The 22,518-nt window shown below is 37.3% G+C and overlaps 1 protein-coding gene across 50 annotated transcripts in view; it reads right to left on the minus strand.

Moving 5' to 3' along the window:
- The window catches only part of Ttn (titin), a 282,873-nt gene that overhangs the window by 258,790 nt on the left and 1,565 nt on the right, over positions 1–22,518 (minus strand). For 48 of the 50 annotated variants that reach the window (XM_048808084.1, XM_048808041.1, XM_048808092.1 and 45 more), the window contains exons 2-18: positions 21,510–21,613; positions 19,138–19,341; positions 17,454–17,741; positions 16,844–16,929; positions 16,501–16,751; positions 11,519–11,849; positions 10,999–11,151; positions 10,192–10,329; positions 8,744–8,875; positions 8,128–8,262; positions 7,395–7,532; positions 6,778–6,915; positions 3,178–3,471; positions 2,947–3,069; positions 1,415–1,696; positions 1,123–1,188; positions 115–373 (exon numbers count right to left, since the gene is read on the minus strand). In XM_048808084.1, coding sequence (XP_048664041.1) covers positions 115–373; positions 1,123–1,188; positions 1,415–1,696; positions 2,947–3,069; positions 3,178–3,471; positions 6,778–6,915; positions 7,395–7,532; positions 8,128–8,262; positions 8,744–8,875; positions 10,192–10,329; positions 10,999–11,151; positions 11,519–11,849; positions 16,501–16,751; positions 16,844–16,929; positions 17,454–17,741; positions 19,138–19,341; positions 21,510–21,600 — 3,109 coding nt within the window. In that variant the 5' untranslated portion in view covers positions 21,601–21,613. The remainder of the gene's footprint in view (positions 1–114; positions 374–1,122; positions 1,189–1,414; positions 1,697–2,946; positions 3,070–3,177; positions 3,472–6,777; positions 6,916–7,394; positions 7,533–8,127; positions 8,263–8,743; positions 8,876–10,191; positions 10,330–10,998; positions 11,152–11,518; positions 11,850–16,500; positions 16,752–16,843; positions 16,930–17,453; positions 17,742–19,137; positions 19,342–21,509; positions 21,614–22,518) is intronic. The other 2 variants (XM_048808057.1, XM_048808058.1) reach the window with 2 other exon arrangements.

Consider the following 22,518-nt stretch of genomic DNA (forward strand, 5'->3'; position numbering starts at 1 on the left):
CCCCAATTCCAAACAGGGACACCATTATGAGATGTGTGTAAACCATATTGTAGAACAGCATGCCCGATAAGAGTGGTGACACGTGCGTGGGAACTGTGGAGGACATCCACTAACCCTGTACTGCTAGGTAGCAGGATGTGCTGACGGTCCCAGCCTCGTTGACAGCACTGCAAGTGAATCGCCCGCTGTCTTCTGCAAAGGCTTCACGAATCATCAAGCGAGCAATTCCACTCTGGAAGGTTATCTGGAAATCAATGGAACTTTCGATTTGGTAGTCTTCTCTGTACCATGTCACTTTGGGGGATGGGTATCCAGAGATGTGGCACTCCAAGGTGACAGATTCACCTTCTATGACAGTCACATTTTTTAAGCCCTGAAGAGAGAAGAAAAAGGAAATTATGATATAAGTGCATATTCATTAATTATCTCTACCTGTTACAACAACCGTGGCATTTGAACACATTTGCACAATTTAATTGCCACAATATGGCTTATTAATCAGGACTCCAGAAATATTAGAGAAGTACCTCCCTTGGAATTTGGAATATTCCCAATTAGAAATTAATGCTCAAAATTTCCAACTCCCTGCAGTGGGACTGTATTACTTTCATGTCATCAGGGAAACTCTGTGCCTTCTGTTAAATTCTTGCATATTTAATCCTTACTAAGCTGGAAAGCACAGCAGCAAAAGCAAACTTTTCAACAAAGCTTTGCCGCATTACCCTAATTGGCACTAGTCTCTCCTTTCCATGGACTCTCCTTCTGTTAAAGGTTTTATCACTTTCCATGTTTCACTGTGCTGGTTTATGAACATGTAATTGACAGCGAGGCAGATTTTGAAGAGGACTGTATTGGTCTTCGTATCTCTAGAGCTCCTGAAATAATGTCTTACACATATTAGAAGCTCATTTAATCAGTTGAATATGTGAATGACAGTTGCCCTACAGAATTTCCCTTTTCCTCACCAAAGAGTATGGCATGAAAATTAGCATTTGCAAACTCACAAATGCCATTTACCTAGAAATTTAAGACACTGATTTCTGCAATCAGTAATATATTCATGTATTAAAGTGATATGATCAAATATGAAAAGGGCCCAACACAATCAACTTTTTTACTCACCGAGACTAGAGTTGGGGGAGTAACAGGAATCTCAACAGGTGCAGGTACTCTTGCTGTTTCTGTTACCTATAATTTTTACAAAGGATGTTACAAAATGCCCAAGAAATCTCATAAACATTTAGCACATGCAAAATCATAAAACAATTTTTGAGAAAATGGTCTCTGGTCCATACAATGTTCAGTAAAATTACATTAGAGCACAGTAAAGGAAGAAAGCAACACTCAGACAGGCTGCTTTGCAGTGGTGGACTCATAGGAATAGATGGAGAAACTGTGCAACCCAGCGACCAACCTTGGCTTCACGACCATGCAGTACTTCGAAGCGTTCTTCTCGGACAGCAGTACCAGTGATGCTCACCCCTACTTCCTTCTTCACTTCAATGCCAGCTTGACTCTTGTAAGTATCTGGCATGTCAGCAAAAGGAAACTGGGGCGAAGGAGTGGGCTCTGCCCTTACTCTAGTCTCTGCGGGCTTCACAGTGGGAGCCTTCACCGATTTGGTGATCTTCTGAGCAGAAGATGTGGCCGACAACTCTTTTTGTAACGTGGCAATAGCGCTACCGGCTATTGATGCCTAAATGAAAAGGGAGTCAGAAAACAAAGTCATTCATTAACTGTCATTCAAGTCATCCTCAGAAGTGCTTTGCCACTAATACTCCTGTTTAGGGGGACAGCTATTAACACCTGAGTGTATTATCTCTACCATCCATTTTTAATGTTCTATCCCTCTTACCGAGAAAAGCCAATGACAAAGCTTTTTGCCATTCCTGTTAGTTTATAAAACAGATGTAAAAAATATCTTTTTAAAAGAGTTATATTAAGAACTCCTTATTTTTACATCTGTTATGAAAGAACCACAAATCTTTAAAAGCCCAGTCATGAATTTTCTTCACTTAATCATCTCAATTAGTGCTACTTTTGAAAATATTATAGTGGCAAGGTCAAAATTAAGAAATAATTAAAATTGTTTATTTTTTATTTGGTAAGTTCTAAGAACTACTTTGAAATTTCACATTTGGGTTTCAGCCACAAATCTATGTGACAGATGAAAATGGAGACATTCAGAAAAGCATTTTAAAGGCTTCCTTACTGTTTTTATTCTGCTGCTGTCTACAATTATTCAGTTTCAATAATAACTTGAGACAATCCCAAACAAAGGCATTTCATATTCCTTATAATTCTTTGAAGGTATAGAAGGTTTCAATATGTTTTTAGAATAAGAACAATAGTAACTAATATTGAAGATTAGTGCTGTCAACTTGCTAAAATTTTTGCATGTATTTTACTTGTATTTTTACCTCCTGCTGATGACAGTTTTAATAAGGAATAGGAGACTAATTCAAGGCTGTTTAATGTCACAATCCAACTCACTAACAATACCACCTTTCCAATTTGCTATATTAAATATATGAATATGTGATTTATTAATGTCTGTCTCTATTATTAAAACACATTCACAGTTATGCTGAAATGTCTTGCGGCTGAAGAAAAACTACCCTATGTAATGCTCTACCATTTACAAAGTCATTAGAACAACAGCTATCAAAACAATTGAGTTCAAGCTATCCCTGAAATGTGAGACAGAAAAGCCTGCATGGTTTCAACTCCTCACAGGTGTAAGATAACCACCTGCTACTTCAGGCTCAACCTGCTCTGCCAATTTCAGAAACTTAACTGACTGGTATCCAAGTCACCATGAATGGAAACAGACCTTGTCAAAAACAGGCATGCAATGGCCTATAATGAAGATGCTCTACAGTTACATTAGGTATGCATATCCTTAAGGCTAACCAATTTTTAAAATCAGGCTCTGTAACTTCTTACCTCATATCCATGTTCTGTCTTAGGAACAGAAATTTTTGAAACAGTAAAGTGAGGGCTTGCTGTGCGGGGGCGTTTATCCACATGGACTAATCTTTCGGTTGTTAGATCTGTAGTTTTCTTGATCTGCATTAAGATAAAACTCATTGATACCACTGTTTGCCAGATAACCATAGCAATTAAGGTTGCTTTCCCATGAACAGGGTGAAAACCCAGCAGGTAGTAATCACTCACCTGTGATGATATGTGCATTCCCATTTGATCAGTAGTTTTGATATGAGTCTCAGTTGGAGCCTGAATCACCACAGGCTTGACTGCTTTAGGGACAACATGGGGTTCGGAGGCTGGACGCTGGGGATGCTCAGGTACCTTTGTGGTGGAAACATGTTCCTTATATCCATATTCCAAAGTAGTCTGCTGAGCATAGGTTTCTTCCACATGCCCGGGCTCTCTTGGTTCTCTCACACGGGCCTGATCAACTGCAGCAACAACTGTTGCTACGGCTTCAGCCTTTTTCCCAGCGCCCACCTGGAGACAAGGTTTCCAGAATTAATGCATAATAATGTCAAAGTCCAACTGGAACATCTCCTCCCAGGCACATCTTCCTGGGCACAGTTCCTCCTAGACATTCAGAACTGACAGATGCCTAAAGGCATGTTAGGTAGATGGTGTCCATGTCATATAAGAATGTTACGTGTCCAGATATGTAACTCTGAAATGCATCTAAGAACTTAATAATGCTTTGATGATGATTGTATTGTACAGACATCTATTTAGATATGCTCTTATATATCTGCTTAATTATACTAAACATTAAGTCACTTAGGCACAAGGTAGGATAACAAGTATGTATATGAAATCATAAAGTGATTTGGGTTTTTCTGCTAATTCATCTAGACAGACAGTCAATTGGCAATTGGGAAATCAGAACTTCGGAGCTGGTTATCTTCATTATTTTTATCATCTTGTCGATCATTTAGTCTGGTGTTGACACAGTGACAGTGATGATAAAAGTATACTCAAATATTGTCATCATCCCATCCAGAAAAATCAATTGCTACAGAGTTATATGGTTGCATGCAAATCAGAGATAACATGAAAGCTCATGAACACAGAGTGAGCATGTGAATTTACTTATGATTCACTGGGGATAAGATTTGTTTAATCTATTAGAAAAGCATCACTCTTAAAACACATGAATGAAAATGTTGTGATTAAAATGAAAATGTTATCATTTTGCATTCAAGAGAACAACCTTTCACACTGAAATCCAATTTACTTTCATTTTTGCAAAGAAGGGACAAAAATATTATTTTCTCATTTCCATGAATCTGGTTAACATAAATGAAAATACAATTCGCAAAGGAATTTTTTTTTTTAAAGAAAGTGAATCAGTTGATGTGACATGGGTATTATGATCCTATGTGATACTTGGAAATAGAATACTGAAAAATCAAATTCCATGTCCATCTAGTGCACTTTAAAAGGAAGGCTGTAATATTTTATTAATATTCAGTTTTCTTTGCTGCTGTGAATAGGATCTAGTGTGTACCTGAAATGTGTCTCAAGCATGCTATATGTATAACCTTAAAAATTACTCTTGATGCCAGTTGAGATATAAATGGGGCCTTTTTAAAGAAGGAATTGGATGTTTAGTGATCATGGGCTTTATCCAGTGTTTCCTTCTAGGAAGCCACAGAAATTTAATCTGCCTTGAAGGATTGCATGGACCATCTTCATTCAGATTGCTTTTTAGAAGAAACTATAAAATATACATGAGGCATGGGTGAATTAATTTTGTTCATTTGTTATTTTTTAAAAAATATAGGCAACCAGTTGACCTTAATTTTACAGATGTTTTAAAATGTTCATCTTTGACAAATAACCCTAATATAAATATATAACTTGGCTTGCTGGGAGATTGCATTTGTGCTATCTCATTTTCACCTTTTGACTAGTAGTCAATAATACAAGGTAATCAGAGTAAGTTTTAGTTTTTTTTTTTTTCCTGTTCAACATAGTTCTCGAAACANTGGGAACAAATCTTTACTCCCACTTCAGATAGAGCCCTAATATCCAGAGTTTTAGTTTTATTTACTTTAAAAATGAGAAGAGTCAGGCTCAATGAAATTATCATTTGACTTTAAAAAATCCACTGAAATACATAAATCTCATTTTTATTTTAATACTTATGCCAAAAAAATCTTAATGATGGTAAGATACTTTAACTTAAGGAAGCATATGTGCATTTTTTTTCCTTGAATTAATGTACATTAAATCCATACACAAATGCTGTTTGGTGGACAACTACAAATGAGTATTCTATGCTGGTAAGTCACTTTTATTTCTTAATAGACTAGAATATTCTTTACCTTTTTGGAACCCAGATAATCAGGAAAACTAATTGGATTAGGAGACCTCAATTTGCACCAGTTAAATGCTGAGAATTAATTTAGGAGACACAAAGCAAATGTTGTTTAATCTGGCCTTTCACAACTAGAAATGCCAACTGTTCCACCGGAGGACTTGGACTGAATCTATCATCTCTAATGTTTTGTTGATCAGTAAAGCAATTAAATGGAACACTAGGAGCACAGTGACACATAATGGATGAAGAGTTATGAGAGCTGATGATGAAATGGGATGAAACACTGTTTTCACCTCCACCGCATCAGTTTTCATCTCCTCTTGGAAAAGATGTGTTTGTTCCTGCTTAATAGCAAATCCTTCTCTAGTCCTTGGCAGTGTGGCAGGTTCAGACGATTTTGCAGCAGTAACTATGAACTTAGATATAGACAGTTCCTCAGCTTCCATCCTTAGCTAATATTTAACAACAAAAACAAGATAATCAAACTCATGTGATTCAGGACAGAAACAAATTCATCACTCCTGGAATATGCTTCACCGAAAATTTTCTGTCATCCATGAGACTTCTGAAAGGCTGATGTGCCATTCAATATTAGACTTGGATGAAAGTTTATCTGACATTATGCTTAGCAAAAAACAGTCAAAGATAGGAAGCAACAGTCAGGGAAATACAAGTACTACTTAGGTCAGGATGCTAATGGAATTGGAACCCTTTGGCTGCTGATTTCTAATGCTAGATTAGCAATAAAGAATAAATTTAGGTAAATAGCTTATTTGGAGCAAAGTGTAGTCATGGGAAGTAACTTAATTTGTGGAAATTTCATAGCTACATATAGAGGCAGCAACCTTCTCATGGTTTATGTATAATTGATCTGGTTTGATACTTCCTTCTCTAGATTTCAGTACTAGATCTTGCCTGGCTTTAGTGGAGCTGCTACTGAAGGCACTATAATTTTCTCAGTTTCTTTCCTCATCTGATAGTTACAGGGAGAAAAAAAATACAGTTTCACATGAAGAAAATTATAGGTTATTTACTGAAATAAATCCATACACTATAATGTAATATAGTGAACTTATGACTTCTCAAAAACCACATCTTCTTTACAGTAAGATTCACCACTTATGTATACAACTTTGATTTAATGTTCATAGAGTCTCTTAAATTTAGCCTGCATGCAATTTCAATCATCAACTTCTGAAGGATTTCGAGATGTTAATAATAAAAAGTTGAAAATAATATGAAAAGATAAGTGAGGAAAGGAATACATAGTAATATTAACAATATAAATAATTTGATTTTTTAGTTTTCAGATGTTTAATTATATGAAAACAAATTTGGTTAATAGATCTCATACACTAAAAAAAAAAAAACAACAACCAAGATTTGGTATTAATGGGGATTTCACATGAGGTTTGGTATTAATATATTATAAAAGGGGATTTCACACTTGGAACAGCAATAGTCACCTTTCCATGAGTAACTTGGATTTGTTCTTGTCTAGTAGCCATTCCTTCTCTAGTTCTCAGTATTGTTTCTTGTTCTTTGGCTTTAGCAGTAGCAACTGCTATTGTAGACAAGGCAGTTTTCTCAGCTTCCTTTCTGATCTGATTATTACAGTAAAATCAAGATTTAAGTTGTATGGGGCTTCACACATACATGATATGACCCTTCCCCCCTCCTGGTAGGGATGTAAGAGGAAGTTATTTAGGGTTAAATATAGGAGAGAAATTAATTTTCACTTGTCAGTGAGAATCACAAAACTTAGAAATGTTAGCTAAAAAAAATAAAAAATAAAAACTCTAGATGCTTCCCCAGTGCCCCAGTGCTTTTTCAAAAATAAATCTAAAGTTGCTAATCTTCATGCAAAGAATAATGGTGAATAAAATGAATTATAAGTGTTACAGGTGGATGAAAATCAAATGTGCAGAAAAAATTAATGGTAATCAATCACATTTTCCATTTTGTTTTTAGTTACAGATTTAAAAAGGAAAATAGATTAATAATTCATACTATATAATAGTTAATAGTTTTCTAACAATTAGTTTAAAGATGAACTCTTCATGTTTCAAATATCTATATTCACCTTTTCCTGAGTTATTTGGACTTGATCTCTTTTGGTAGTGATGCCTTCTCTAGTTCTTGATACTAAATCTTGTTCTTTGACTTTGGGTGTGGCAACTATGACTTTAGGCACCACTGTTTTCCTAGTTTCTTTCATTATCTGGTCATGTGGTTAAAAAAAAAAAAGATGAGAAAATAGTCATTAAATTTCCTGAGCCTCTAATAAGAGAAGCAAATGAACTGAGAAAGGAGGCAAATTTTCTTGTTACTCAAGGACATTTTAATTACACCTAAGTGTATTATTTAAGTTGCTTCAATCATCTGTATTGTTTCACTGACAATATCAAAATAATAAGATAAATTTAAAATAAAAAACATGATTAGCAATAAAAGACAGACAAATGCTGTTTTTTCCCATCATTATAATCCACGGGAAAGTCTAGTAAAGCCATAAATAGTGCACAGCTTTGCTTTATTATCCATTAACTTGTACCTGGGGCTGACATCAACAGTAATATTTTAAAGTGAATTATATCATGTTAGTAATAGTTCAAAGAAAGTCTGAAAGTTAGGAATAAGAGGTGACAATGAAAGCCAGATGGGTGGCAAAGGCTCATGGGAGTGAGATGGTGAAAGAATTTTCTGTGTGAGATATGAGAAGAGGAGGTGGTGAAGACGTGGCCATTAGGATGAAATGCAAGTGGCTTGCAAGTGAAATGGTGAGAGTGATTTTCACAGCGGCAGGAAGTCATCACCTGTTCATGATTGAGGAGCCTTTGGTCTTGTATGGCAATTTCTTCTTGAGTTCCCAGGATTGTTTCTAGTTTTGTGGATTTGGCAGTGGCAACTACCACCATGGATGCAGCAGTTTTCTCAGTTTCCTGTCTTATCTGATTTTTTAGAGTAAAATGAATATTTTGAGTTTCAAATGGCACAAAAGAAATGTCAAGATGCCCTTGCTATGTTTGGGAGAATACAGAAGGTTCAGTGGTCATGTGCGTGTCCACAGGTGTGTGCACACCCCATCTTACAGCTGTGCATAGGTTATGCTTTCCAATCTAAGTGACTGAGGGCTCAGGTTGTGCATAAAAAATTGTACTTGTGTGAAACTGGTCAGAGGTGATATCTACCTTCCACCTAGAAAGCTCATAGGTATGCCCCCACACTGTTCTTGTAAACAGACAATCTCCCAAAACTAATCAATTGAGAGGAAAAGAGAAGTGAGAACAGAACTTCCATCATAGCAGAATTTCAATGTGAGACAGAACCAACAAAAAGAAAACATGAGACGAAGACTTCATTTTGAAGGACATACAATTGGCTAGAATGTGATATTAACAGACTACAAGGTATTTGCAAAGCTGGACTTACTGTTTCTTGAGTTATTTGCTTTTGTTCTTGTTTCGTAGTAATTTCTCCAGTAATTCTAGTTTCTTGTTCTTTGGCTTTAGTTGTGGATATTACTACCTTTGGTACAAAGGCTTTTTCAGTTTCTTTTCTTATCTGCAATGAAGATAAAAACAAAACCTTACTGTTTCCTGATCTCTAATGCAAGTAACATAGTATTCATTAAATACAACACAGGAATTTAAAGAAATAAAATCACTTTTTTGGAGATGTCACTAAATCAAATAAATAATCTCTCATTCATTAGTACAACCATATTATTTCTCTGCCTAAAACATAAATTAGGCTGTTTAGACCAAAAAACAAAAAGAAAAAAGAAAAAAAAATGCTGAGTTCAGTCCTGTTCATTTTGAACAGGAGAGTTGTAGTCTTCTTTAAAAAGACTTCTAATTTTTACGAATAGATATATGACAATACATTTCCATTTTATGTCATTTAAAGATAATCTTAGAGTACAGAATATTAGAATGGAAGACCTGAAAAGTAACTATGCCTGACCCTTTTATTTTATATATGAGAAATCAAACATGGATAATTAATAATCTGCAAATCTACAGTATTTTGTTTTGAAAAAAAATTCCTAAATACCATGATGGTTTGGAAAATCAAAACTTACTATGGGAAGAAGATTTTTGCATATATCCTAGGCAAAATATTTTCTAAATCTTTAACCCCCTGCAGGATGCTGTTTCTATCTGGGAGCCCAGGGAGTGCCTGTGGGGTGGGGGAGTCGTCTTCTTTGCTTCTTTCCCATTCTTAGATACTTTATCATTGAAATCCAGGACCTCAAGGTTAGATGGAACTTGAAAGCCTTTCTTCTCAAACTACCCAATTGACAATTGGCTCCACTGGCCAACAGCTCTCTATCAATCAGTCTTCTCTATTCTGTCCCCAGGGCTTCCAATCATGAGACTGTCCTTTCGTCTTTTCTGGTCCTGTGGCTTACTAAGGCTAGGCTTTCTATTCTATATCCAACCCATTTACACAAGTCCTCTTAGGAGTCAGGATGCAGCTTCTGAGGTTTTAAAGTCAAGTGTGTTCAGTGTTCTCTTCTACTCTCCACGTGGCTACTTAAATATCTATTTCTCCCTCCTAGTTTTATTTCCTTCTGTCATCTCCCCACAATCACATACATAATAATGATCATAATGTAAATGGTTATAAAAAATGTAGATAAGACTCTCTTTCTACACTCAGGTTGTGTTCACAGAGGTCCCTTTCATCTATATAGGGAGAGCAGTCAGTGAAGTCCCCTCAGAGACTTTGGTATCCAGTGCACAGGTCACACATGACAAGAGGTAGTGTGGTAATAGTTGTATGGTCCAAGAAACACCATCCTTCACAGTAAAGATTATCACCGTGTTAACACATGTTATCACACCAGTGAATTTCAAATCAAAAATCCTTCTCACCTGCTCATGAGTTATGTGCGTCTGCTCTTGCTTTGTTGCAATTACTTCTCTGGTTCTTGATTTTAATTCTTGTTCCTTGACTTTATCAGCGGCCACTACTACCTGTGTTACGGCAGTCTTCTCCGCCTCTTTTCTCACCTGATTTTCACAGAGGAAAGGAAGAAATACCTTAATGCACTTTGAACAGGAAGTTATGATGATATTTCAGGATTAAGGCAAAAATGTCACAGAAGATAAGAAGGGAAGGCAGAGTGGTTTTAAATTAGAACAAAAATTATTCAAATACGAGGTGGAAAATTATCCTGGATTTATGAGACTTTTCATTCATGAATCAAATGTCACGTTTGTTTTGAGAAAAGTAGATGAACAAAGCAATGATCCTTCAGGGAAGCTCAGAGAAATCTAATATCTGCCCTGAAACACTGGTTCCCACACCTGGCTCCTGGAGTAGCTATGCTCTGGGTGTCTGCTCCCTTGAGTAGCTGACTCTGTCCTCCCACCCTTCATCTGCTTCAACCAGGAGTCCCCTGATACTTTGAATACTGTTAACTTTTGCCTACTTGATGTAGCCCAGTGTTATTCTGGTCTGGTGTGCTCTTGTGATATTTACAGCTTAAACACCTTTGCTCTCTCAGACCATATTTTGCTCAGAAGTTCTAAAATCCTGGGTCATGCTGGGTTCAGTTCTGCCTTCAGAATGATTTGACATTGTTTGGTCCTGGCATCTGAGCACCCAAGGCTCAAAGCAGTGAATGGTGTTTGAGGGATGGGCCATTGGACCTGGCCCCACGTGCGGCCCTTGCATACCTGTTCTTGAGCAGGTTGGACCCGCACAGCAGTCGTGGTTGTCCTCTGAGCAGTCTGCTCTACAGCACTGATCACTGGTTCTCTCACTCTGGCCATATCAACAGCAGCAACAACGGTCGCAACAGCTGCACTCTTGTCAGTCTCTTGTTTCACCTGGATTGGAAATGAACACGTTCAATACATTTTCAAAGTGGCATGTCTGGTAAGAAATGTAAAAGCACAATGGAAACAGCTACCTAGAGCTAAATGTACTGGTGTGTGAGCATTTATCATTGCAAAGAGATGTAGGGTCTATATCACTAACACCCATATTGTATGTAAACCTCACATCAGAGCCTTTGTCCCAACTGAAGATGGTTTTATGAACAGGACATCCAAATTTGGTCTGTAGTTTCCATAATATGTTTGTGTTCCTGTGTATTTTCCTTCCAATCCATCCATCCTGGTTTTTATTCCAGAAATCACGTCGGAAAAAAAAAAGAGAAGTGAAGTAATGAAAACAGAGTAGTCCTGACTGTACCTCTTTGGCACCAGTAGCAGCAGCCCCTGCTGCAAAGGAAGCACTGGCCGATATGCTGGCAGCAGCCCCTGCAGCTCCACTGATGGTCACTTGCTCCTGGACACCATATCTCCCTTCCCACCTCTCTTCTCTCCTGATCTGAGTAGAGCTGGTCACTGTTGTCTCTCTCATCTCAGCCTCAGTTGAGGAGGCCACGTAGCCCTCTTGCTTCCAAGGGGGAGGCACTTCGGGGCCTGTGGCCACGGTGGATGTCTGAGTCTTCCGGACGAGTAAGGGTGACTTCACAGATCTGATGGGGGATGTGGAGATCCTCCCTGCTGGGGACACAGACCTGAAAACCAAATAGCAGAGGTCAGAATGCCAAGGTGAGGAGCTCTAGCAGGCATAATCAAATTAAGACAATGGCAGAGTTTTAAAATGTGTGTCCCCACAACTGGTTCAGAGGGTATATAATATGAAAATCAGTTGCTTTAAGTCTCAATAAAGCTTATTCTTATCTGCAGTATCTGAATCAGACTTAATCCCAAGTAAGCTAAAGAATTTTGTGCCCTGTCTCATCTTCTCACATTAAAAAATAAATAAGACCGAGGAAGGTATTTCCTAAATATACAGCAAAAGAAAGGACATTGCAAATCTAGGACTCATATGTAAGTGTCTCTGCATTCCCCATCTGGACAGGGGTGGGTGGATGTCAAATAGATGCTAGATGAAGAAAGCTCTATGTAATCAAAACGCTTGTGTCACTCCCGGCTAAACAAGTTAAGCCTGTCTCTCTTCCTCTCTCCCTCCCTTCCCTCCTGCAGGACTTCCACACCACCTTCACCATGTCTATCTGTCTTGCAAATTCCCAGGGCAGGAGGAAGATTTCTGGTTGAGCTGTTGCAGAATCTTTTGGGGTACGGGCTGTGCAATGCAGTCTGGAAACTGCTGCTCTATTTATAGGGTTTGTGAGCTGGTTTTTGTTTTCTGCCCCTGTTTATTTGCATTCACCCTCATACCATATTGAAGACTTTCTTTATTATTTTTTTATTAGCTGTTCAAAACATTACAAAGTTCTTGACATATCATATTTCATACATTTGATTCAAGTGGATTATGAACTCCCATTTTTACCTATATACATAATGCAGATTCACATTGGTTACACATCCACTTTTTTACCTACTGCCATACTAGTGTATGTTGTATTCTGCTGCCTTTCCTAACCTCTACTATCCCCCCTCCCCTCCCCTTGAAGACTTTCTTTAAATAACCATATAATTGCTGTGGATTTTGGCTAATTTGAAACCTAAAAAAAAAATTTTTTATTATTAAATGGATAAAAAAGTTTCTTCCAAAACACTTTTCATTATTTTTTTAGATGTATCCAAACTGCACACAATATCAGTTGAGGGGTATAGGTGCTAAATCCTGGCCGGATAGCTTAAAAAGACAGGTTTTGGCCTAGAATCTTGGAATTGATTAGCCATTTTAAGATAAATTTTTTGCAAAACTCATTTTATTTTTAATCAATAAGATCTATTGCATTTCTCCCTCTAGGTGGCAGTATTGCTCCATCGTTGCATTTTATAAATTCTGAATCTAAGAAAACATTTATAAATGTATCCTGGCAGTATGTAGGATATTTAGTTTACATTGATCATAAATGAAACAATTATCCTAATTAACCTCAAGATACAGTTGCTATTTGCTCTAAGAGTAACAGTACATTACAACATCAGTCAGTTTCCTGAAAAAAGGTTTCACCGGGTTCTTAAAGAAGGGCTTTTTCTGCGAAAATCAATTTGCATTTTATAAATGAAATTGTAATCAAACTAAAGAGAGATCTAAGGAACATGGCTCCATTCTGAAAATGACTGCCTGGGAAATAGAACAAAGGCCAGATTAGAATAATGTAGGTCTTTAGCGATTGAAGAAAAGCAGACAGATTTATACTTCGAAGTCTCAACTTGTGCCTAGTTCCTGCTGTATCTGGTAATGTGGTTTTATTCAAGAGTTAAGGACATGATTAGCATGACATAAGTGATTAGCAGCGGGCCTCAGGTAAGCCCAAAACTGTGAAAAATCAGTGTAATTTGAGTCATTATAGGAAAGTGCTTATTTCTGCAGGTAAAATAAAAAATAATCACCTGGTCACAGCTGGAGACAATGCACCCTATTCAATAAAATATGTTTGCCTTACTCTGTAACAAAAATCAAGATTTAACTATGAGACACTTTAGGAAAGAGTCTATTTTGGATAACCATTATTTTCTCCACAAATTGGCATTTGTATTTCCTAATTACTGTAAAACAAATTTAAGGGATGAATTTGGAAGGTTATTAATAAACTCTTAGAATGTTATGATGGTCAAAATACTCCATGGGAACAGAGAAACTAATTCTAAATGACCCTTAGGCTTGGATTTAAAATATAGTAAGGTTGTTATCTCCCTCAGAAATCACATTTGGCCTGTATGGTGGTTTCACGGTGTGCAAACTTGGAGTTAGCCTGAGACTGAACACTTTTAGAAATGTGATTGCTAGACATGTTTTGAAGTTGAGCTTTTTGTTCAAGTTTTCATGTTAGTGTTTACCAAAATTTTTAATATTTTAAGTGTCTAAAAACAATAAAAATGAGAAAATATCTAGCTTTTTAAACTATATTTATTGGATATTTAGCAATATAAATGTCCAATAAATATAATTTTAAAAGCTTGTGGTTTTTCCATTTTCTTCTATTTGTGTTGAATTTTCTTTCTATGAAAATTGATTTGTGGAAATTTTTTCCCCATTTTTTTTGTTGGTGCATTATAATTGTACACAATGGGCTTGTAACATATTTGTACAAGCACACAATATAAGAATATAGTTATATATTGTAATATGTAACACTTTCCCCTTCTCTCCCTTCCTCCCTTCCTCTGGTCCCTTTCCTCCACTCTACTGATGTCCCTTCAATTTTCATGAGATACCCCCCCATCTTTTTCCTCTCTAGCTTCCAGATATGAAAGAAAACATACGACCTTTGACATTCTGAGTTTGGCTTATTACACTTAACATAATGTTCTACAGTTCCATCCATTTTCCTGCAAATGACATAATTTCATTCTTCTTTATGGATGAATAAACCCTATTGTGTATATATACCACATTTTATCATTTCATGCATTGATAGACACCTACATTGCTTTTGTAGGTTGGCCATTAGGAATCGTGTTGCTATAAGCATTTGTATGCATGCATCACTATAGTATGCTGACTTGAATTCTTTACGATAAATACTGAGGAAAGGTATAGCTGGATCACATAATGATTCCATGCCTAGTGTTTTGACTTGAGACTTTTTAATCTATTTGATTATTAGTTCTTTGTCGTAAGTGCAGCTAACATTCTCTCCAGATCTGCTTGCATTGTGCTTGTTTACAGGCATTATCTAGCATAAATATGTATAGTTGCTCAGGTTGGGGGCTCTCTCTGGGCTAGCATTTTTCACACTGTACCCATTATATGTTTTTTTTTTTTTATGCCTTTCTAGCAGTGGCAGTGAGATCTTCTGAGGAAGGAGCACTGTTAAAATTTTTTTTTCACAAGCAATCTAGCAATGACTTGCTATTGCCATACATTTTTTATTTTTCTGTCCTTGAATCTTTACGTCTATTTTAAAAGCTCTTTCCCATAAATATTTCCCAAATTTTCTGTTCTTCTTTCTCTGGATTTAAAAAAATCTAACTCTTTAATCAAGCTAGGATGTATTTTGTAAAGGATGTGAGGTAGTTTTATGCTCGTTGGCCAGCATTGGATGGATGGATGGCAAATTGGCCAGCATTCTTCATGAAGTAAAATGCCTAGTCCCTAAATAAAAGGTCACTTTGATTAAAAAACAAACTCCCTGTATTTTTGAATCTATTTTTAGACTCTGTTTTGCTTTCCTAATGTATTTTTCTATTTATTACTATCTTTCATTATTGTTGTAGTGCTGGGGTTTGAACTCAGGGCCTCAGGCATGCTACACAAGTCCTCTATCACTGAGCTACAGCTACAGCCCCACCACTATTGTGATTATAGTAACTTCACAGAAAATTTTAATATTTTTAGGTCAATGACTTGTTCTGCTTTTAATTTTTTTTTCTTGGCAGGGGAGCTGTCGACATGTCTTTTATTTAAATTGATCAAGACATACTTTTTTTTTGTTTGCTCAAGTTTTGCAGTTTTTCAGTTCATCATATTAAAAGTCTCATTATGTTAAACTGAATCCCAGAGTTTCAAATATGCTGCAGATAATTTATACTTGACTGTAATTTCTGGGCCCTGATGATACAAGTCTGCCTTCTAAAGTACCTGCATCTTAACTCAGCATAGAAAACTACTTATTTTCTAGGTAAAATAAGCATATGAAAAATGTTTAAAATATTTTATTTATTATGGAAGTATAAGAGCATGTGTATAATTATTTGCTGTTTACAAGGCACCTTCAACTAATTATCTCATTTAATCTGTGAGATTATTCTTATTATGATTCTCCTTTGTTTATAGATGAGACAACTAGAACTGGAGCAAGTGACTTCTTTGGCTCTTGCTATTTCATAATACTGAGGATAATAATTCTTAGTGGTTGTGAATATTTAGTGAGATAATATTTGTAGAGTGTCAAATCAAATATTTGCCATAGTGATAGTGATCAATAGATAAGTAGTGATTATTTTATTGTAATAGTTATTGTTCCAAGTCAAACTTAGCAAGTGATTTGGCTGGTTGAATTTAGGATTTTTCTCCTTTTGCTGTGTTATTTTCTCCTCTCCTAAAGCTAATATGTATTAAATAGAAGTAAAAAAGAATTGAGAATTATAAAGTTCTTCAACTTGCCTGTGGACAATGAAGATTTGGGAAAATCATATTCAGTGACATCTCGATATACCTCTTGTATCACATACTACATTTTTGATTGCACAAAACCTCATTTTACAATGCTTGATAACCTGGTCTCTTTAAAGAAACTTTACCTCACAGGAGATGGAGTGGGTGCCCGCACATGTCTGACCGGGGAAGGAGAGTGTCTTATTGGTGAGGGGGACTGCTGTCGAGCCAGTTGTGTTTTGGCAGCAATGGACATGGATGGTGGTGTTGGAGACCTTGACTTTGGCTTAGGAGGTATCCTGGGAGGTGTTTTATGTGGCAGCTGTTGCCCAGTGGCACCATCTATGACCATCTCAACTGTTGTGAGTGATCTGGCATCAAAGTGGGCTTCAATCTTCTGCAAAAGATTAAAACAAAGTCCATGATGAGGGAGAATAGCTGGGGAAGTGGCAATCGGAAAGGCTGGGAAAGAGCAGCATAGAAAAATACCTTTTCAATTCGGGTTTGTCTTGTTTCTGAAATCTGAGCAGTCGAAACAATTGTCTTTGTCTTTTTAGCGGGTACTACTTCTTCACCTGTAGGAAGGGAAAGATGAGCATTGGAGGAGGAGAAACCATTCCTTTGGAAAGAGATTCTGTTAATTGTGACTACAAAGTCAATAAAATTTTCTGGGCATCCCTGTGGGGAAAAATGCAGAAAGTCTTGAATCTTGTATGGATAGAAATCAGATTTAAAAATAGAAAATGCCCCTTCTTCAAAACTTCTGCCATTGCCAGAAAAGCACCATAGTAAACATATAAAGACTACAATATGAATGTGTTAGAACCACTTAAAAACATTATTCCAGTACTTTCAATAATTTGAAGTGTATGTAACTTAATTGAAACACTTTCCAGTTTATTATATTGGGGTTAATAACTGAAGATTGCATCAATACTGAGCTCTTGCCTGGAATCTCACACTTTTATTTTCATAGGGTTTAAAAGGCAGCTTGGATTTTAGCTCTCAGCATTCCCAGGGCCTCAGGAGAGGCAGGCTAGCCCCACTTGGTCACAGATCAGGCCTCTCCCCTTCTCCTTTCTCAACCTGCAGTGCATACCTTGAACCAGCAATTCGGCAGTCGAAGTAGCTCTTCCAACGCTATTGGTGGCATTCACTGAATAGGTCCCGGAGTCTTCGGGGTATGCTTCCGCAATCAGTAAGCTGTAGAGATCGCCTTCTTGTGAAATTTGGAAATCAAGGGAGCTCTGAATTTCAGCTCCATCCCGGTAGAACTTCACGACAGGTGTAGGGATTCCAGTCACTCTCACTTGGAGTCTCACTTGGCTTCCTTGTCTCACGGTCATGCTCTGCAGTCGTTGAGCGAAGTTGGGTGGCGCTGTCTCCGCTGCAGGGGACAGAGAAGGAAATCAGGCCAGGAAGCCAGAACCTTACCAACAGGGTATTTTTAAACAATCACAGCTCCGATTCCAAAACCAGGCAATGACTCGCCAATTCAGCATCCTTGACTGTCCTTGAACCCGGCTCAGCCAGCAGATGACAGCAAGAATGGGGCCCAGAGATGGCAGGTGGCTATCCAGCCACCATGTTTGCTTAGCAGTTCTAGGCCACCACAAAAAATCTAGATCTTGTTTTGACTAGAGAATCTTCTGTACTTCCCAACCTCACATCTGTACCATGTTAATGTGTTATGGCAACTTTGTATACTTCAATAGGTTATATTAAAACGAATTCCAGGGGTTGGTAGAATGGGTGTATTTGTGACTTATAGAATCTTTACATTTAAACTTAATTTAAAAAACCCCTAAATCTTCTCCAAATTGGTTGATAGTCAAGGAACTGGAATACTTACTTGCATTTAAAATGTTAACCTCAATAATGATATATTTTCATGTTAATTATTCTACAGAAAGGGGATTTTGGGGGAGGGTTATGTTGGAAAAAATTTATATGATAAATGTGAAGGGTGGATGGGATTAACTTTGGTGTGCTTTTGAATAGCAACAGCAAATTTTACTAACCTGTGATTTTCTATTTCTTAATTTTCTGGATGTGTTTTAAGATTCAGACCTAATTTTACCCGATATGCTTTCTATTTAAGTCAGTTATAGCCCTATAACTGGATATCATTGAAGATATGGTTTACTGGATAAGCACTGATAACATTATGCAGTTCATGCAAGATATTATATAATGTATAAATTAATTCATGTTTTGAGAATTAATGTCTAACCAGGTAATGAAAAATGGAGAACAACAGAGGCCACTAATATTGGTCATAACTTCTCAGGGTGAATGGTGTCATACATTTGAATAATAAGCATTTGTCTTTTTCTGAACATGTTATTGAGTAGTATTTTTAATATTTCTTAAATGACTAGTTTGTGGACCGCTTGTGTCAGAACTATCTTGGTGCTTGTTGAGGTGGAAATTCCTGGTGAATCCTAGAATATATCATATTTCTTATGAAGCTTATGAAAAAGTCTTTGAGCTTTTGTACTTGCTGAGAAGCATGACTTTTAAAATATTTCCTTAAAGCATTTTTGAGTGTTTAACATGTATACAGAGAAGCACTGATTCTCAGCCACTTTTGTGTTTTATTTTGAAAGGAGAATTAAATTCCACATGGCAAACAGCTTTGCTACAAAATCAGCCTTCAGTGGGCCCTTTCTAGGTTGGGAGCTGCAAGTCCTCATACCCATTGCTCAATATGGACCCCTTCCGCCAGGTGCAAGGGATGCCCTCAGGGGCAGCAGAGGACAGGCATGCCCCCACCAACCCACCTGTAACGAGAAGCTCAGCAGTACTAGTCGCTTGTCCAGATCCATTGGTGGCTCTCAGGGAGTATCGTCCACTGTTGGCTTTAGTCACGGCGGGGATCGTCAGTCTAGCGCGGCCATCGCTAAAGGAGATCTGCACGCCGGGCAGAGTGGAAGTGGAAATAACCTGGCCATCCCTAAACCAGCTCACCTCAGGAACTGGAAAACCTGAAGAGCAAGCACAATTGATCTTTATGTTTGAGTGGGCACGGCAAATTCCTCTCCACCGAAACATTATTCTTACTGCCTTGCTCTAACCTAAAAAGCTTTGTAGAGTGAAACACCATTTGGTGACAGTGACAACCTGACAGGCTCCTGGCGGAAGCATAACTTTGTAGGCCATTAGGAAGGCCCAAGAGCTTAGGTAGAGGGTAGCACCCTCATTATACAGGGAAGGAAACTGAGGCCAATAGAGACCTGATGATTTTTCCAAGGTCCCTCAGTGAGCAGTGGCAGGCAGAAGACTAGAATTTTCATACGCTTCCCTCCTGCCTGGGGCTCTGTCTGATGCAACTTAATAGACATCATTAAAATCATGAAAGGGATTTATAAAAGTGAGGAAACTTTGAAATAAAAAGTGACTGGTGTCCTCTTTGAACACAAATGAGGAACAAAAGCAGCAAAAGGATCTGACAGTTCTGTCTCACATAGGGAGGAGGGTGCACTCATCTTCCTCTGCAGTGCAGGCACACCGCCTTCTGGAATGCTCCTGCTTTCCTGTGTGCCTGCAGTAAAACCACCATAATGCAGAGAGGCAGTTTTCCAAGCCTTGTCTTTCAGAACAATGTGTAGAGTTGGAGTTGTGGCTAGAAAAGCCAATTTGTTTTTCTCCCACTATAAATTAACAGTGAATAACTATATGCTCATGGTTGGACATTTTAGGTATTTTAAAGTTCTGTATGATGAGAAGATATGAGGCAAGTTCAGGGAATGGTTTACTTTGCATTTGGTATAAACACTGGTGATTTATCTCCTCCAGCTAGGAGGTGAAGATAACGGAAAAGTCACTTTGTTATCCTTACATTAGCCAATCTCCCACTGTGGCTGAGTAGATACTGTGTTAGTATCCACTAATAGGTATCAGGTATTTTCAGTGGTGTATTTCTAAGAACTTAGTAGTGTGAAGGAACAAGCTATGAAGAAGTCAGTTTCTACTATTCACAAGGAGAGAGACTCCCACTGATGCTATGTGTGTTCTGTTCAGTTTAGAAAAATTACTGAGTATTCCAAGATAAGTAATTATTTGAAAGTCAATAAGAGTTCATCATGCAGGAAGAGAATTGAATTTGTCTCCACACAATAGAAAATGAATGATTATATGATATTTGTGTAATATACAATAAAGTATTATTCAATTATAGAAAGATTGGTGCATAAAATAGAAAAAATAAAAAGGAAATCTTATTTTATATCTTTATTATAAGCTATACAATTAAAAAAAAAAAAAAAACAAAGAAGAACAATGTACCATGCAGATGCACTGAAGGAAGAAGCTAGCATAATTTTCAATTGACCCATGTAATCTTACATGGCCAGTTGCAAGACTATAGAAGGAAACAATATTAAGTGATTTTTGAAATGTTTGCAACAGTGTATTTTTTCACAAGATGATAGATAAGTCCTCGAAATCATGAATTTTCTGTAGTCATCCCTAAACTGAATTATGAAGAAAAAGCAGCAGATAAAGAAACAGATAAACTTCCTTTTAAATAAAACTTTAGGGAAAATGGTTCCCTTTAATATAAAGGTCAGAGTGGCAAATAGTATTTCTTCTTGTCATTTTGAAATGATCAGAAAGTCTTTTGTTCACTGGAACCACTTAATGAAGATAGAAAATAATAGACTCAAACAATGAGGAGTTAGCTCATCACTGGTGGGTTCTGACTCTGAGGAAGGTTGGATGCATTGTTATTTTCCATATAAAACAACTGAGATTCCTGTGCATGGAGCAGCCAACCCAGATCACCTCCCAGAAGCTCCGTAGCAGCCTTTACTACACTGGAGTTCTTGGCTGCCAGTCTGGCTCTGCAGCTGAACCCAAATATAGAATGACCAAATGTGGGACGACTTCAGTTGCTGGATTCTGACAGCAATTTTAATCTAATGCTAATTATTTTTGCTTTGTGGAATTATAAATATGAATAAAACATTTTTGAGTCATTATATTGTCAGATTGTGTCAGTACTCTGAATGGTAGACCCTGAAAATGACCCTTCCTGGGCGCTGCACCAATTTTACAAAACTGAAGCAGAGCATCATCTCAGCATCATGTCCTACTACAAAGGCAATTCATTGGAAAGGAGGCAAAGGAAAGGAAAGCACCAGGGTGGGCTTACCACTAACGTGAGCCTCAAAGGTTGCGGCACTACCCTCCAGTACCACAACGCTTTGTAACGGCTGCGTAAACGTCGGTGCTTGAGTTGTCATCTTCTTAGGCACTCTGAAAAGGAAGAGAAAGTAAGTGAGGATAACATCCAAGGGCCACTGGAGCTCCTGTGGGGATGAAAGAGACATATTCTCCACTGGATTGCTCCTTGGTCATCTATGGGCCTGCAATAATGGGAAAGCCTCTTCTTTACGGCTTGGATTTAAAATTTAACACAAAGCAATAAATTTAAGGGGAAATGAGGGGAGAAAATTAGCCAGACAGAGCAAGGAATATACCCAAGTGGCCTTATCAATGGTGTAAAAATCAGGCCGAGAGTTGAAAATTGGAATAACATAGGATTAGTGAGTAATTAAAGAGATGATATGTGACAAATCTATGATGAATCTCTGCAATGTGTATGGGACAATTGCTTAAATATTTCCTTCCCCCAAATATCTTTCACTCACTGTAGCTATATTTATAAAGTTGACGTGGATACAGGCATTGTCTAATTACTTAAAATGGTCACCAAAATTAAGAGTTTGAACTTTGCAATTTCTTTCCTAATTTGAAAGGCTTTGGCAAGATTTATTGAATATATGAACTTTAAAAATTTTTTTTTAAATTGTTGCTAGATCTTTTATTTATTTATTTATATGTGGTGTTGAGAATCGAACCCAGTGCCTCACACATGCCAGGCAAGTGCACCACCGCTGAGCCACAGCCCCGGATATATGAACTTTTTGTAGACCTATAGGGTGCTTTATACTTCTTAACATTTCTTCAAACTATAACTGTGCAAGTAATATTGCTACTGCTGATATTTAGAAAAAAAATTAATTTTATAGTTAGGACCAAAATTTATTATAGATTTGAAACAAAAATGCTGGCTTGAGTTCTTAATATGGAACAGTGTGCGAAGTCTGAATAATGGAAGGTTGGTGGGAAATGTGGGGGAAGTAACAAAGGACTATGAT

This window comes from Marmota marmota, unplaced genomic scaffold (assembly GCF_001458135.2).
Source record: "Marmota marmota marmota unplaced genomic scaffold, marMar, whole genome shotgun sequence".
NCBI lineage: Eukaryota > Metazoa > Chordata > Mammalia > Rodentia > Sciuridae > Marmota > Marmota marmota.